At 42.6% G+C, this 13,618-nt stretch overlaps 1 protein-coding gene across 2 annotated transcripts in view; it reads right to left on the bottom strand.

The window, feature by feature from the left end:
* Positions 1-1,602: 1,602 nt before the first annotated feature.
* syt14a (synaptotagmin XIVa) overlaps positions 1,603-13,618 on the bottom strand; it is a 33,866-nt gene continuing 21,850 nt past the window's right edge. Inside the window, exons 7-9 of one of the 2 annotated variants that reach the window (XM_086127107.1) lie at positions 12,600-12,789; positions 9,240-9,296; positions 1,603-6,428 (exon numbers count right to left, since the gene is read on the bottom strand). In XM_086127107.1, the coding sequence (XP_085983233.1) occupies positions 6,115-6,428; positions 9,240-9,296; positions 12,600-12,789 (561 nt within the window). In that variant the 3' untranslated portion in view covers positions 1,603-6,114. The remainder of the gene's footprint in view (positions 6,429-9,239; positions 9,297-12,599; positions 12,790-13,618) is intronic. The other variant, XM_086127106.1, reaches the window with a different exon arrangement.

Here is a 13,618-nt window from a genome sequence, read left to right as displayed (position 1 = left end):
AAACACGTCACAGGTTGCTGTGTAAGATAATAAGGCACCGATGCCCTTCTGCAGCACAGCTATAGTTTGGTGAGGTGGCAGAGCAATCAAAAACAAGCTTGTTTTTGAAATTGTGTCAAACGTGAACACTGCAAACCTCAAATAGAATGCGTTAGATATTTTTACAGACGCAATGATTGCAATAACAGACATTTAATGGAACATGTGTATTGTGTCTTGTATTTCATCCGTGGGATTTTTTTTTCTCTCAATACAAGTATTTATCCAGGTGTAAATGATGTTGCCTGCCAACTAAGGCTCTCACAGTTATATATGTGTGCTTTTGCCTTGACATTAGCCGATATATCACGACATCAATCCATCCATCCCTTATCTGAAAGATGTTATTGGAGTGGAGACTTTCAACTCGACTTTGAGGATTGTGGCAGAAGAGTTGCTATCAGGAGTTGATGGAATTTTTGAATTCCATCAACTTTCCCCACAAAATACAGCGGGGAAAGTTGGGGCCAGATTGATGAGGAGGACTGTTGATCACTCATTAAGTCCATGCCAAGCTGTTAGAAAAGCCAACCAAGTGCGAGTGCTCTGTGTTGAAGTGTTCTGTTCTTGTTTTCATGACTCCATTGTTCCCCCCCCCCCCCTCAAAATTGAGTGATCCCATCATTTTTCCCTCTGCTTGCTCTAAACAAGTAATTGTTCCTGGCTGCCACCACCGATTTATTTTCATGTTTCTGAAAGCCAGCCATTTGAAATGATTTAAGTTTTATGTCATTTTTCTGCTCTGCTTCATTTCCACAAACTCAAACAACCGAGTGAACATCTTCTGAGACGGCGATTCCATCATTTTTTTTGCCAGGGGTTGAATAAAGGACAAATGCGCTCGAAATTCATGTTAAGGTGGACCGCACCTTTCTTCAGTTTCCTATTCATTTTGAATGCCAAGTACAATTTCAGGTACCCTAATTTGAATCCAATGAATTCATGGAAACAAAAACAACTGAAATGAGTTGAATTTAAGCTCGAGAGCATCAAATGTCCTGGAAGACCACAGAGGACAACTAGAGTGAAGTGGATGATGGCAAAATCGTTCCCTCAATGGGGGTGACAACATTTCAGGAAAATCATGACAGACCCTCATGAATCCAAAATATTACAGAGCATTGAAGAAGAGACAAGTTGTCCCAGAAAGATGGAAAAAGAGAAGTTCTCTTGATGGAACCACACTTTTCATGAAGTCAACCAGGATATATAATCAATCATAACATGCATAAATTACTGCCAATGACTGCTATTTGCTCTGTAAATTACATAAAGTTACGTACCACGTCATTTTTTTTTTACACTGTTTTTTTTTTTTTTTTTTTGGAACGATCGATGCTAACTGTGCTTCTGTTCAGAGAGAAAATCAACATGAAGCCTTCAAGACAAAGCCGGATGCCATCTCAGTCTGGAGGGAATAACCTCAGAAAAATGCCAACTATTCTCCACGAAAATCAAACGAATAAATCAATGATGTCAATGTTATGACATCGATTCAGATGCAGGACTGCCTAACGGTTTTGAAGACGTGTCCAAATACATTTCCCCCCCCCCCCCCCCCCCCATGATAATACATACAAAAATAGAAAGAAAACATTTAGTTTGCATTCGGGACACCGCAAACAACTAAGAAGTGGGTTATTATTTTCCAAATAAGAATGATTACAAAAAAATATATGTAGATATAGCATACTTCCTAACACGCACACACCACTGTAAACACTGCGCGCACGCAAGCTTTTGTTACAAGCGCAGGAACGGTAAAGATTACTGTGTACTTTCTGTGTGTCTGTACATGACATGAGATAGTGGCCTCTCCGTGAGGTATTTTTATTCATCTACAGTGATCCCTCGCGATATCGCGCTTCATTTATCGCAGTACATGGTGTTTATTTCTCTCTCTCTTCTGTTGTGTTTGCTACGTGCGCGACGGGGGGGTTAGGCTTGTCAAACAGCTGCACGTCTCCCTTTGCTTCTTCCTCATCAACCCCGATGAATTGTCTCATCATAAACACATCGGCTGCGGGGGGATAGCTGGCCAGGAGCTAGCTTGGAGGCTAACGGCGGCTACACCATCAGAACATCAAGCGAAAGCCTTCTACGTCACCAGCATAAGTCTCTTCGCCTCTCTTGTCAAACAGCTGCACGTCTCCCTTTGCTTCTTCCTCATCAACCCCGATGAATTGTCTCATCATAAACACATCGGCTGCGAGGGGATAGCTGGCCAGGAGCTAGCTTGGAGGCTAACGGCGGCTACACCATCAGAACATCAAGCGAAAGCCTTCTACGTCACCAGCATAAGTCTCTTCGCCTCTCTTGTCAAACAGCTGCACGTCTCCCTTTGCTTCTTCCTCATCAACCCCGATGAATTGTCTCATCATAAACACATCGGCTGCGAGGGGATAGCTGGCCAGGAGCTAGCTTGGAGGCTAACGGCGGCTACACCATCAGAACATCAAGCGAAAGCCTTCTACGTCACCAGCATAAGTCTCTTCGCCTCTCTCAGAAGGCAGTGCTGATGAACGTTAATTACTATTTTAAACACGCTGGTACCCGCGTACTGTACACTTACACAAACATTCCTGGGGCGGGGGGGGGGGGGCAAACCCTCCTTTGCGGTTTTTCACTTATCGCGCCGGTTCTTGATCCCCATAAACGGCGACAAGTGAGGGATCACTGTATTTATTTTTTAAAATTGTCCACACAGTACAGTTCGAGAGTGGAGTGCTGTATAACGTGCCGGTAATCGTGCAGAACCCTCGTTTATGATTTGGTTTCTTTTACAGAAAACTCCAAAAGGATGAGGCCACGAGGCAAGGAATTCTTTGTGAGCGGCAAAGCGGCCACATAGCACCAAGAGTTGGCATCATTAAGAATGGAAGCTGTTCAAAAAGGGCCTTCTTTCAGAAGAATATTCATTCAACACGTCATTTGTCTCATCGTGTCGATTACGGACGAAAACGTAGGTCCGGAATATCGCTTTAACGGCTATGACATGAATGCTAGATTCAACATGTCTGCGGGCCCTTTGTGTTTGCCAATAAATCCGCCGCATATGCCACATGCACAGATCCGCACACGAATAGGCAAATGTAATTCGGCCGCACGGCGATGACGTTCCGCCTCCTTCCAGCAAAATACAAGTGATCTTTTGAATGTCTTTATGGGACTTGTCTCGCAAGTTGCTCCATCCTTCGCAATCATCATGGCAACGCAAAGCTGCAGCTACTTTTGTCGCACGGTCCACAGCCGAGGGATCAGTGGCTCATTTGCATGAGACTGGACATCCGCCTCAAATCCTGTTTTCTGTGAGGCTCAAAAAGGAAGGTGCAGATTGCGCTCAAATAATTTTTCCATGGAGTATTTTGCTGAAATTCCGAAGACATCTAGGAAGCTTTTTTTTTTTTTTTTTTTGAATGCATCATATGTTCACTGGAAAGTAATGACTTCAATACATTAACACAACGTCCTGTCGGTGACACCAGATTGTTTTGTTTGTGTCATCGCTTTCACTGTTTGTTTTGTTATACAAATCTGGGCTAAAACAAAGTTGACATGGGCTGGCAGTGTTGGCTTTAAATATCCCAAATTGAGATATTGTGAATTAACAAAAGAAAAGAAGGCGAACAATACAGTGGAACCTCGAAAGTTATTCTCCAAAATTCCGAAGTTTTGCTTGAATTTCCCTGCCAAAAATGCTCAGACATAAAAGACGTCAGAATATCTGTCACTTTAGTGAGCGTCTTTAACTCATTCAATCCCAGCCATTTTCACTGGAGCAACCCCCTCAATCCCAGCGTTTTACTGGATTTTGACTGATTTTGCAAGGCGCACAGAATATTTGGTTCTAATGCTATATACACATGGAGCCTACCAAAATTAAGTTTGGACTCTCTTCTTTCAGCAGAAAACCCCCCAAAACTTTTGTTTCTATCTTTTTCCATTCTTCAGCAATCGGTATTACAAAATGGCTAAGTTTCATGAAAATGGCGATTCCTGGGCAAAAAAAACGGAGAAAAAGAGCTTTTTGTAAAAGTATGCATTTCAAGCACATGAGGCACCACTGCCACCTACTGGTCACTTTTTTACATGATTTACAATACAAACGGCTTATTCTCATTCACAGATTGCATCAGACCCTCTCTATGACGCAAAAAAAAAGACTTAGACCAGGAGTCACACACACACACACACACACGCACACACCATGATGAGAAACGGCCTGAAACTGAGGCACGCGACGCACTTTTGCAGCCTGTTGACTATCGTAGCTCACACGTACCGTTTTAAAGTGCTTCCCTGGACCCTCCTAGATTCCTATTCTTTGCCCGTGCCCTCGGTGAATTGTACACGAAGCAAACTCTGAATGAGAATAATGACGATAAAAGATAGAGCGCAACAGCTCTGATCACAAGCTGCAATTGCAGACTGCTGAGCGCTAACAACTTCCGCTGACGTAATCACAAGCCACCGTAAATTCAAGATTTACCTGCTTTATTTTATTTTTTAAAATATTTTTGGGGTGAAAATGAGACTGATAAGATGATTAGGGTGCAGCGTACATGAACACAAAAAAAACATGTTACTAACATGTACAAAGACACACAAATGGTTGTTTTTTTTCTCCTCGACACTCTTCGGATCTACTTGGGACCTGTCTTAGATCTACGGGTAGATCAGGATCGACGTAATGGGCACCCCCGTTTTAAAGCGTTTGATGCGTTCAAATTTATTGCTATGTGGAAGTTGGCGCGTCGTCGTACCCCAAATGTGAAAATGGTGCGTCCAATACATCCGCTCTTTCTTAAGTGTTTGAAACACGTTGAATCTACTTTTGCTGAATATATCGATCTGTCATTGTTTATTCACAACATTTCATGTATTAGATATTTGACATAACTCTTATTCATAATTGTTTCATTTACATTTGGCTGGCAATATATATTTAAGTAATTTAAATGGATGGAAATCTTATGTGCAATTGAAATACATAAACCTTATAAGTTAGCCCTAATAAATTCTGAGTGTGTATGACATGTACTGCACATCTTAGAATGTAACATAAAACAATGCTCGGGAAAGTTCAACCTTGGAGGTTCCACTGTAATTTTTGAATCATGTAAAGCAGGGGTGCCCAACCAGTTGATCATGATCGACCGGTAGCCGGCGGACCGGTTTGCAGGGGGAAATGGGGCGGGGGGCACACGTGTGCCTGTGTGCGTGTTATTCACATTATATATTTTTGTGTTCGTGTACACTGCATCCAATTGGTTTCATTTTCACCCAAAAAAAAAAGTATTTCCAAAATAAAATAAAAAAAGCAGGTCACCTTTAACCTATGGTGACCCGCATCAGCGGAAGCTGTCAGCAGTCTGCAATTGCAGCTTGTGATCACAGTTGTCCCGATGTATCGTTTGTTTTTATTCTTCTCCTTCAACGTTTGTTTCATCTGCAATTCACCGATGGCACTGGCAAAGAATGAGAATCGAGAGCCCCAGGAGCAGCCTTTTAAAACGGTACACGTGAGCAACGGTCATTAACACGGTGACCTGCGATAGTTTCTGTACTTCACACGCTGTCAACGTGTGTCTGATACCTCCGTGTCAGGTGAGGTAGGCAGTGATCTCCTTTTCACAAACGATTGTATCTACTTTATTTTTCTGTTCCGTTCACTTTAGGCGCCAATACGGCTCTTGGTCATCATTGCATTAGTGCGCGTGTGCCTACGTGCCCGTGGGCGGGCGTGTGCTTGTTAGTGTGTATCGGCATGCACGTGCGGTAACAGGTCCACTTTGGGAGGTTGGTTTCTTGAAATGTTGATCTTTGGTCAAAAAAGGTTGGGCACCCCTGATGTAAAGGCTTTGCGCATTTTCTAAAAGCACGCGAGATTTGCGTCTTTCTAGCTTGCAATTAATTTGATTAGAATTCAAAAGTGAGTAGTGGTTGATTCGGCTTGATCACCAACACGCGGATTCTGAGGAAAAGAGTCCCATTTGCTCCCATCTGTTTTTAGCCTGCTCAATTGACCAGCGCAGAAGGTTTGCGGTCATATTCCTGTGTACGTTTATAGTACAGCTAGGATTCTAACAGAATGTGCCAGCGGCAAACCTGCTGTCCTCTGGACTCTTTCATCAGAGTCCAGTGGGTGAGCTCTTCTTCTCCAGAGCTGTTGAGCCCCAGAGAGATCCAGCCAATCATCTCCTTGCGTTTCATACTGCGTTTGTTGTAGACGGAGAGAATGAGCGTTACATCCGATAGCTGGAAAAGGGCAACCTGGAAGACAAACGTCTCTTTGTAGGTTGGGTTGGGTTGGCCTCGACAGATAGATGTTTTACACTTGGACATCTCGTGGCCCATGGAATTCAGTAAGGTCAGCTTAACGTACGTGTCTGAACAAAGAGCAAAGAAATACAGAAATGGACAATTAGAGGCACATATCGTTTGTTGATGTATACACAAACAAACATTAAATGCTGCCAGTAATTCATCTAACTAAGGGAATCGGTCATTTGTGCAAAATCATTATGTCTCTCAATTGCTTGAATGAAATCCTCTGCGTGAAAAATAAGACAAATTATTCCCACAAATCATTTGCGCCCACTAATGCCGCAGCAGTTGGTGTCTGAGATCACAAGTGTATAGGCTGTTTTCCTCCCGCTCGAAAACGAAGTGTTCCTCATAAGACAAGTGCTCAGAGGGCACAAGAAGCCTTTCTTCGGTCTTGTTGCTATGCAACTGTCTAACCTGAACATACTTTTAATGATAAAACGGACTAAAAAAAAAGCTACCAATGTATCTTCCTGGAGGTAGAGGATAAGAATCTTCTACTGCTAAAACAGATCATTATTGATAAAAAGATGATACTAGTGGCAACAGTCCTATGAGAATACACTGCTCTTTTTCACTTTTTAAAAAAAAAATGCTTTTCTTACAAGTGATTGAAATTAAGATTGAATTGTTTGGCCATAATTCTAAAAAGTATGTTTGGGGTTCACAACACTGCTTACAACCAGACCAACAGTGACAAGTGATGGTGGCAGCATCATGCTTGGGGGTTGTTTTTTCTTTTGGTTGAACTCGGTCCTTAGACAAGACAAAACAGCAGTCAGTGTTAGCACGGGACTGTAAGGAAGCAAAAAAAAACATTGAGAAAAGCTTACTCAACTTTATTTGGGGTTAATGAGAGGCACTTTAAATACTGTCAGATGTGTGCCGATTCCCATATAACATGAATGTGAATGTTAATAATTGATTCTGAATACAGCCACACTTATTTGTGGGTGTGCACCATTATGCAACCACATTGCTAATTAATTTAATCAATATTTTTTTTTTCTCAATTGAATTTTACAGGTTACGACGTGAATGGGGCAGCCATAGCCAAGTGGTTAAGATCGTCATCGCCTGCCACTGTGGGGCCCCGGTTCAGGAACACTCACCCCCCAACATCCTATGGACGCGCTGGTGCGGTGCCCTTCGGCAAGACGGCAATAACCTGAACTGCTGCCTGGGTGCTTATGTCGCGCCCTGTTTGCCTTTGTCCACTCATGTGACCAATCGAATGCTAGAGGCAAAATTTGGTGTATGATGACAAAGACAGATGAGTCTTCTTCTAATGGTGAGGATTTATCTTGGTGTAATTCTTTTTGCATCACAAAAACCTGGCAATTGAACAGGGGTGTGAGGACTTCTTCTCTCCATTGTAGAATGAAGCCACACATTTGAATGAAAGCAAACAAGGCAGGAATGAAAGTAAACGAGATAATGAAAACGGCTCAGACAGTGTTTTGCCCCTCATCTAAGACATCACAATAAAGCTGTGCGTCGCAGTCCTTGTCTAGGAGGGAGTCAACGGAATTAATAGCTCAGGCTTTCACGCCGTCGAGTGCCAGCTGCCTTTCAATAACTCGGCTCGCGGCCTTGAAAGATATATTCAGTCGCTCTCTTTGGCATAAAAGCACTGTGGGGGGGAAAGAATTGCCTTGAATTCTTTTTTGACGGCTGCTGAATGGGCTCTGAAGAGCTGTGGATGTCTGAAGTGGTCAGTCACGGCGATGCAAGGCACTTTGGTATTGTTGCTGAATGAAGGGGCTGCAACTAATGATTTACTTGACACGCAGGCTTGCTACCGTTTTGAAATTTGAAACACCAAGCTGCTTTCCCTTTTGAAAGACACACAAAGTTAATCAAGTCATACATGAAGATTTTGCACAAAGATATTTGATCTATATCGTCGGATGTGACTATTTCCTAGATTTAAAAATACGACAACACAATCTTGTAAAGATGCTATTCGGGAACCGTGTACAACCAGTATAATGCCAATGCTTCTCATTTGTTACATTCATCCATCCATCCATTTTCCGAACCGCTTGATCCTCACTAGGGTCGCGGGGGGTGCTGGAGCCCATCCTAGCCGTCTTCGGGCAGTAGGCGGGGGACACCCTGAATCGGTTGCCAGCCAATCGCAGGGCACACAGAGACAAGCAACCATCCATGCTCACATTCACACCTAGGGACAATTTTAGAGAGTTCAATCAGCCTGCCGCGCATGTTTTTGGAATGTGGGAGGAAACCGGAGTACCCGGAGAAAACCCACGCAGGCCCGGGGAGAACATGCAAACTCCACACAGGGAGGCCGGAGCTGGAATTGAACCTCTGCACTGCACTGTGAGGTCGACGTGCTAACCACTGGACTACCGGGCCGCCTCTTGTTATATTCAATAAACCCTATTAATTTATGATTGCTGAACAGTATGAAAGGCATCAATCTTAATGCTCTACAAAAACACGACACTCCTGTTTTAGGTTTTGTGTGCTCTATCCACAACTGAAAAAGAATACATTTTCCAGCCAAGCCATGCCAAAGTACACAGTGAAGCCAATCATTAAGTAAACTGGATGGAACCAGAAAGAAATGTGTCAAAAGTCATGGATTGCAGGCATGATGAGAAAACATAGGCGCGATACCAAAGTTCGATGAGGGAAGTGGCCACATGCTCGGAAGCTTTCAGGTTGAAAATGAGCACTCGTCTTCATGGATGAGTGGACAAAAATCGAATTCAATAATTCAAGCTTTTAAAATGAGGCCCGATTCAACACTTGTCAACAAATCCATTCGTTGCTTGATTATCTACATCCATGAAGGCGTATTGAAAACATTGAAAAGTGTGTAATTTGAAGCAGGGATAAACACTCACCTCTGATAATATAAACCTGTCCACCTATCAAGTGTTTAAGACAACAGAACAGCCCGCCTGACAACAAGGGTTGGGCAGCAGTAAGAAAAACAGCGAACGAAAGTGTCAAATAGGTGGTAAAGGATGACAACATTTTAGGCATAGGCAAAAGATGCAAGGGAAGAAAAACAGAAAAAAAAAATCCAGAATATGACACCAAGTACAGTGGTACCTCTACTTACGAATGTCTCTTCGTGCGAAATGTTCAAGTTACGAAACATCTCAACAGGAAAATATTGCCTCTGGTTCCGAAATAAATTTTAAGATACAAAAGGCAAAAATACTCGCAGCTCAGAGTTTCCTGAACACAGCATAGTGATAGCTGCTCTGCCATTGGCTATTACCGAGCATCATCCTGGCATCCCATCGGCTAAGAGGGACCTCTTACCGTATATCTCTATGTGTGTAGATAAATATGTTTCTATGCAGCGTCCTCGTCATTCGCCCCTCGGGCCATGAAGCGTTCCGATAGTTTTACATAAATGTGAATCACCCAGAAAAAGTGTTCTATTCTGATTTTTGCTTTGGACATTTTTGAAGGATTGTTAAAAGCAGACAAAAGCAAACATCCTTGGATCAGTTCTTTACAAAACGGCAGTCAAAAACCCCTTCAGAGAGAGAACATGAACTAAAGCGGGGGGAAAAAACGATAAGGGCGCAGTTAAAAGTTAAATAACCATGTTATTTATTCTTTACTCTATTCATTGTTTTTTTACATTATGCACAACTATCATTGTACAACAATCTCATTGTAACATGTATTTGCTACATATTTTGATGCATTTTTATGCTTTATAAAACATGCATGTCTGAATTTTGGCGGGGCTTGGAACGGATTAGGACATTTACATGGAAAATGTGTCTCTACTTAAAAATGTTATAGTTAAGAAATTTCTTCCTGAACCAATAAATTTTGTACGTAGAGGTACCACTGTACCTAAGAGGACCTTTCAGACTGAACATGCTGCTTAGATACCTCAAAACCAACTCTGGAGACCAGCAAGAAAATGATCCAAAACAAGGGATCAAACCAAATATCTTAAGAGAATCAGATTTTAGCTCAAATAAATATGTTGCTAAGACGTCTACGCATCCATCCACTATCCTATGCTGGGACGGCCAGCGCGAGCAGAGAGGTCCAGACTTCTCTGTCTGGCCACATTCATCAGCAACACTGGTTTGATAGGGGTCTGGCCAGAGGCGTCCTCCCAGTTGGACATGGACTGGATTACTTCCCCGAGGGAATCTGTACCACCCCCTCAGAAGTCACTGTGAAAGGAGCAGCACATCCTAATCTCTTACAGTTTGTCCAGACACCTTATAAAGGAAACAAATGGAGCTGCATGTATTTGTGATCTTGTCCTTTTGGTCAAGACCCAAAGTTTGTAACCATACGTGAGGGTAAGAACAGAATCACTCGAGAGCTATCACATCACCGCAACAGTCCAAAACAGCAATCACTATGGCATAGCATATTTCCATCTGTTAACCTCACATTGCATTCAACCCTCACTTGACGGACACAGTTCCATCAAGTATTCAGAACTCCAATTTGCATTTGGTCAATGCCCAGCAACAACGCCCAATGGATTTTTCCATATTCATAAAGTACGTGTGGACTGGTTGGGCAAATCCGATGCGCCTTTCAGTATATGGAGATGGCTCAGTGGTCCATACCGGGATAAAAACCACATTGCACCACATGGATATGATGGTCAACTAACAGCCAGACTGTACAGCCAGGACATAACACAGCTGGCGTTAAGAAAAAGGAGAGATGTACACTTGTGTATTTACATATACAGTGTGTGTTTAAATAACAAGAACTTGGATCGTAGTAAACTTTCATCTGTCCATCCATCCATCCACTTCTTCCACTAATCCAGGGTTGCGTCACGGGTATGGTGACCTTAGCATAGAAGGCCAGACTTCGCTTTCCTCAGCCATTCATTCCATCCAGCTCTTTCAGAGGGATGCCAAGACATACCCAGCTGAGAGAAACAGAGGCATTCTAAACTGACCCAAGAGCTCCCTCATTTGGCTCCTCTCGTCGTGGAGGAGCGGGGCATGTACTCTTGAGTCCCACCCCGTTGACCAAGCTTCTCATCCTATCTCTAAGGGCCTCTTTATACTCATTTCCCCGCACCATTCTTCCCTAATTTGTGAATAAGACCCCAAAAACCTGAACCCCACCTTTTGGGGTAGAATCACATGTTCAACCCGGAGAAGGCAGTCCATCCTTTTCCAACTGAGGACCATGGTGTCAGATTTGGAGGTGTGATTTTCATCCCAACTGCTTCACTCTTTGGCTGAGAACCGCTCCAGCTAGAGTTGAAGATCACATTATAACAAAGCCAACAGAACAACATCTACAAAATTGAAAGACATAATATTTAGGTCAATAAATCAAAACCCCTTCATGCCTCAGTTGCGCTTAAAAACGCTGTCTATAAAGATACGAAACAGAATCAGAGACAACAGATGGTCTTGTGGCGTCCAACCCTCGCTTGAAATTAATCTCTTACTCACGGCAATAAGGCCCAAACTCTTCACCCCGATCGTACAAGTATCGAAGATCCCCCAGTGCACCCTCCACAGGACTCCCTGAAGGATACGGTTGAACACATTCTCCAAATCCACAAAGCACATTAGTTGACAAATTAGGCGATCTCCCATGCAGCCGCCAGAATTCTGTCAAGGGCGTAGGGCAAACTATTCCACAGCCAGGACAAAAACCACACCATTGTTCCTGAAACTAAACTTCAATTTCCCTGACGGACGCTGGGGAGGTCCAGCATACCTGAATAGACCTTATCGGGGAGGTTGAGGAGTCCCACTAAAAAGGGGGACCACCACCCTGGTCTTCTCATCCAGAGGCACCGTCCACGTAGCGTCGCAAAGGCCTGATAACCAGCACGGCCCCACAACATCCGGACTGTTCAGAATATCCAGGCGAATCCCATCCACACCAGGGGTCCACCCACGAGAAGTAGCAAACTTCGTTTGAAAATTTCCAAAATAATTTAAACTGCAAGCTGAAGAAAGTTATCAAGTTGTAAAGAATGTAGAAGCGTTGTACACAACTGGAGACCACACAACAATATGAGGGAAGTGCAGGATCACAAATAACACTCCATTAGTTATCCACGGCAATGACAGAGACACTGTTCTTATTACAAGGTACCATTAGAAATTATGTTCCGTATTTTTAAAGTTACATTTCTACATATGTGCTAAATTGTGTATTGTTTTTTTGAGATGAATGCCAGTTTTTGAATTTCCCTATAAGCTTTAAAAAAAAAAACATTTGTCAATACTTACTGGGTGGCTTATTGGTAGCCAGGTTCTTGAAATGTATGCCTTTGATGACTTCCACAGAGAGATGTCCCGTTGTGGCATTGTACACAAGGCCCACCAGGATTTCTGGTGTGGAAGTTTGACTGTCTGATGGGAACGATGAGGCGCTTTCACTGCACGTCATGTCTGAGAGACTGAGTTGGGATTCAGCACCCTGCAAATTTTAGAGCACGCAGATTGGTCACTGGTAAAACATTCTACCATTCATCTCTATTTTCTGCAGAAGCAACGGGGACAGAGAAACTTTGGGTGAACCCAAACCCTCAAAATGGCTGCTTCCGAGTTTTTCACAATTGCTAAAATACTAAACCCGATTCTTTGAACCAAATTCTCAGTGGCCTTAACTTTTTTTTTTCATCTGACACTCTTTTGGCCAAGCAGCTAAGACAAGAAGAGCTCTGACACTGGAAGAGAGGGTTAAAGTGATCAAAATGAAAGATGGAGGAAGCAAAATACAAGACATTATCCAACAAACTGATGCAAGTGAAAGTGAATGCTGATCGTAAATTTCACAATTTCTTTCCCTTTTTTTTCTCTTTGTGCACAACTGTACATTAGCGATACAGTACAGTACTGTACAGTATGAAGTGTCTTTGGGATTAGGATTGTTTGACTTCAAAAATCATTGAATTGAATTCATTAAATTGCAATTTAAATCAACTAAAAATGAACAAATCAGTACTTTTATTTTCTATCAATTATTTTTTCACGAATGGATAGATCATTCGAATGCTTTACAATGCTACACACTGTGTTGAGTACTTCCAAAGAACATTTCTGCTGACAAACAGAAACGTTTTCAGAATGATGAGCTGCATGTCACACTGAACTGCACATTCGGGGAGGATATCATAACATACAAATACATGACAAATCAAAAATTGCTAACCTTATGAGAGTGAATGCTTGGGCAAACCAGATAAGAAAACCAATCGGAACGTGCGGATTTAATTGAAAAATATAAACACTTCAACATGAAGCTC

This window comes from Hippocampus guttulatus, chromosome 13 (genome assembly GCF_054856545.1).
Source record: "Hippocampus guttulatus isolate MCC_2025c chromosome 13, RoL_Hgut_1.0, whole genome shotgun sequence".
Taxonomy (NCBI): Eukaryota; Metazoa; Chordata; class Actinopteri; order Syngnathiformes; family Syngnathidae; genus Hippocampus; species Hippocampus guttulatus.
This window is presented reverse-complemented; position numbering and strand designations above follow the sequence as displayed.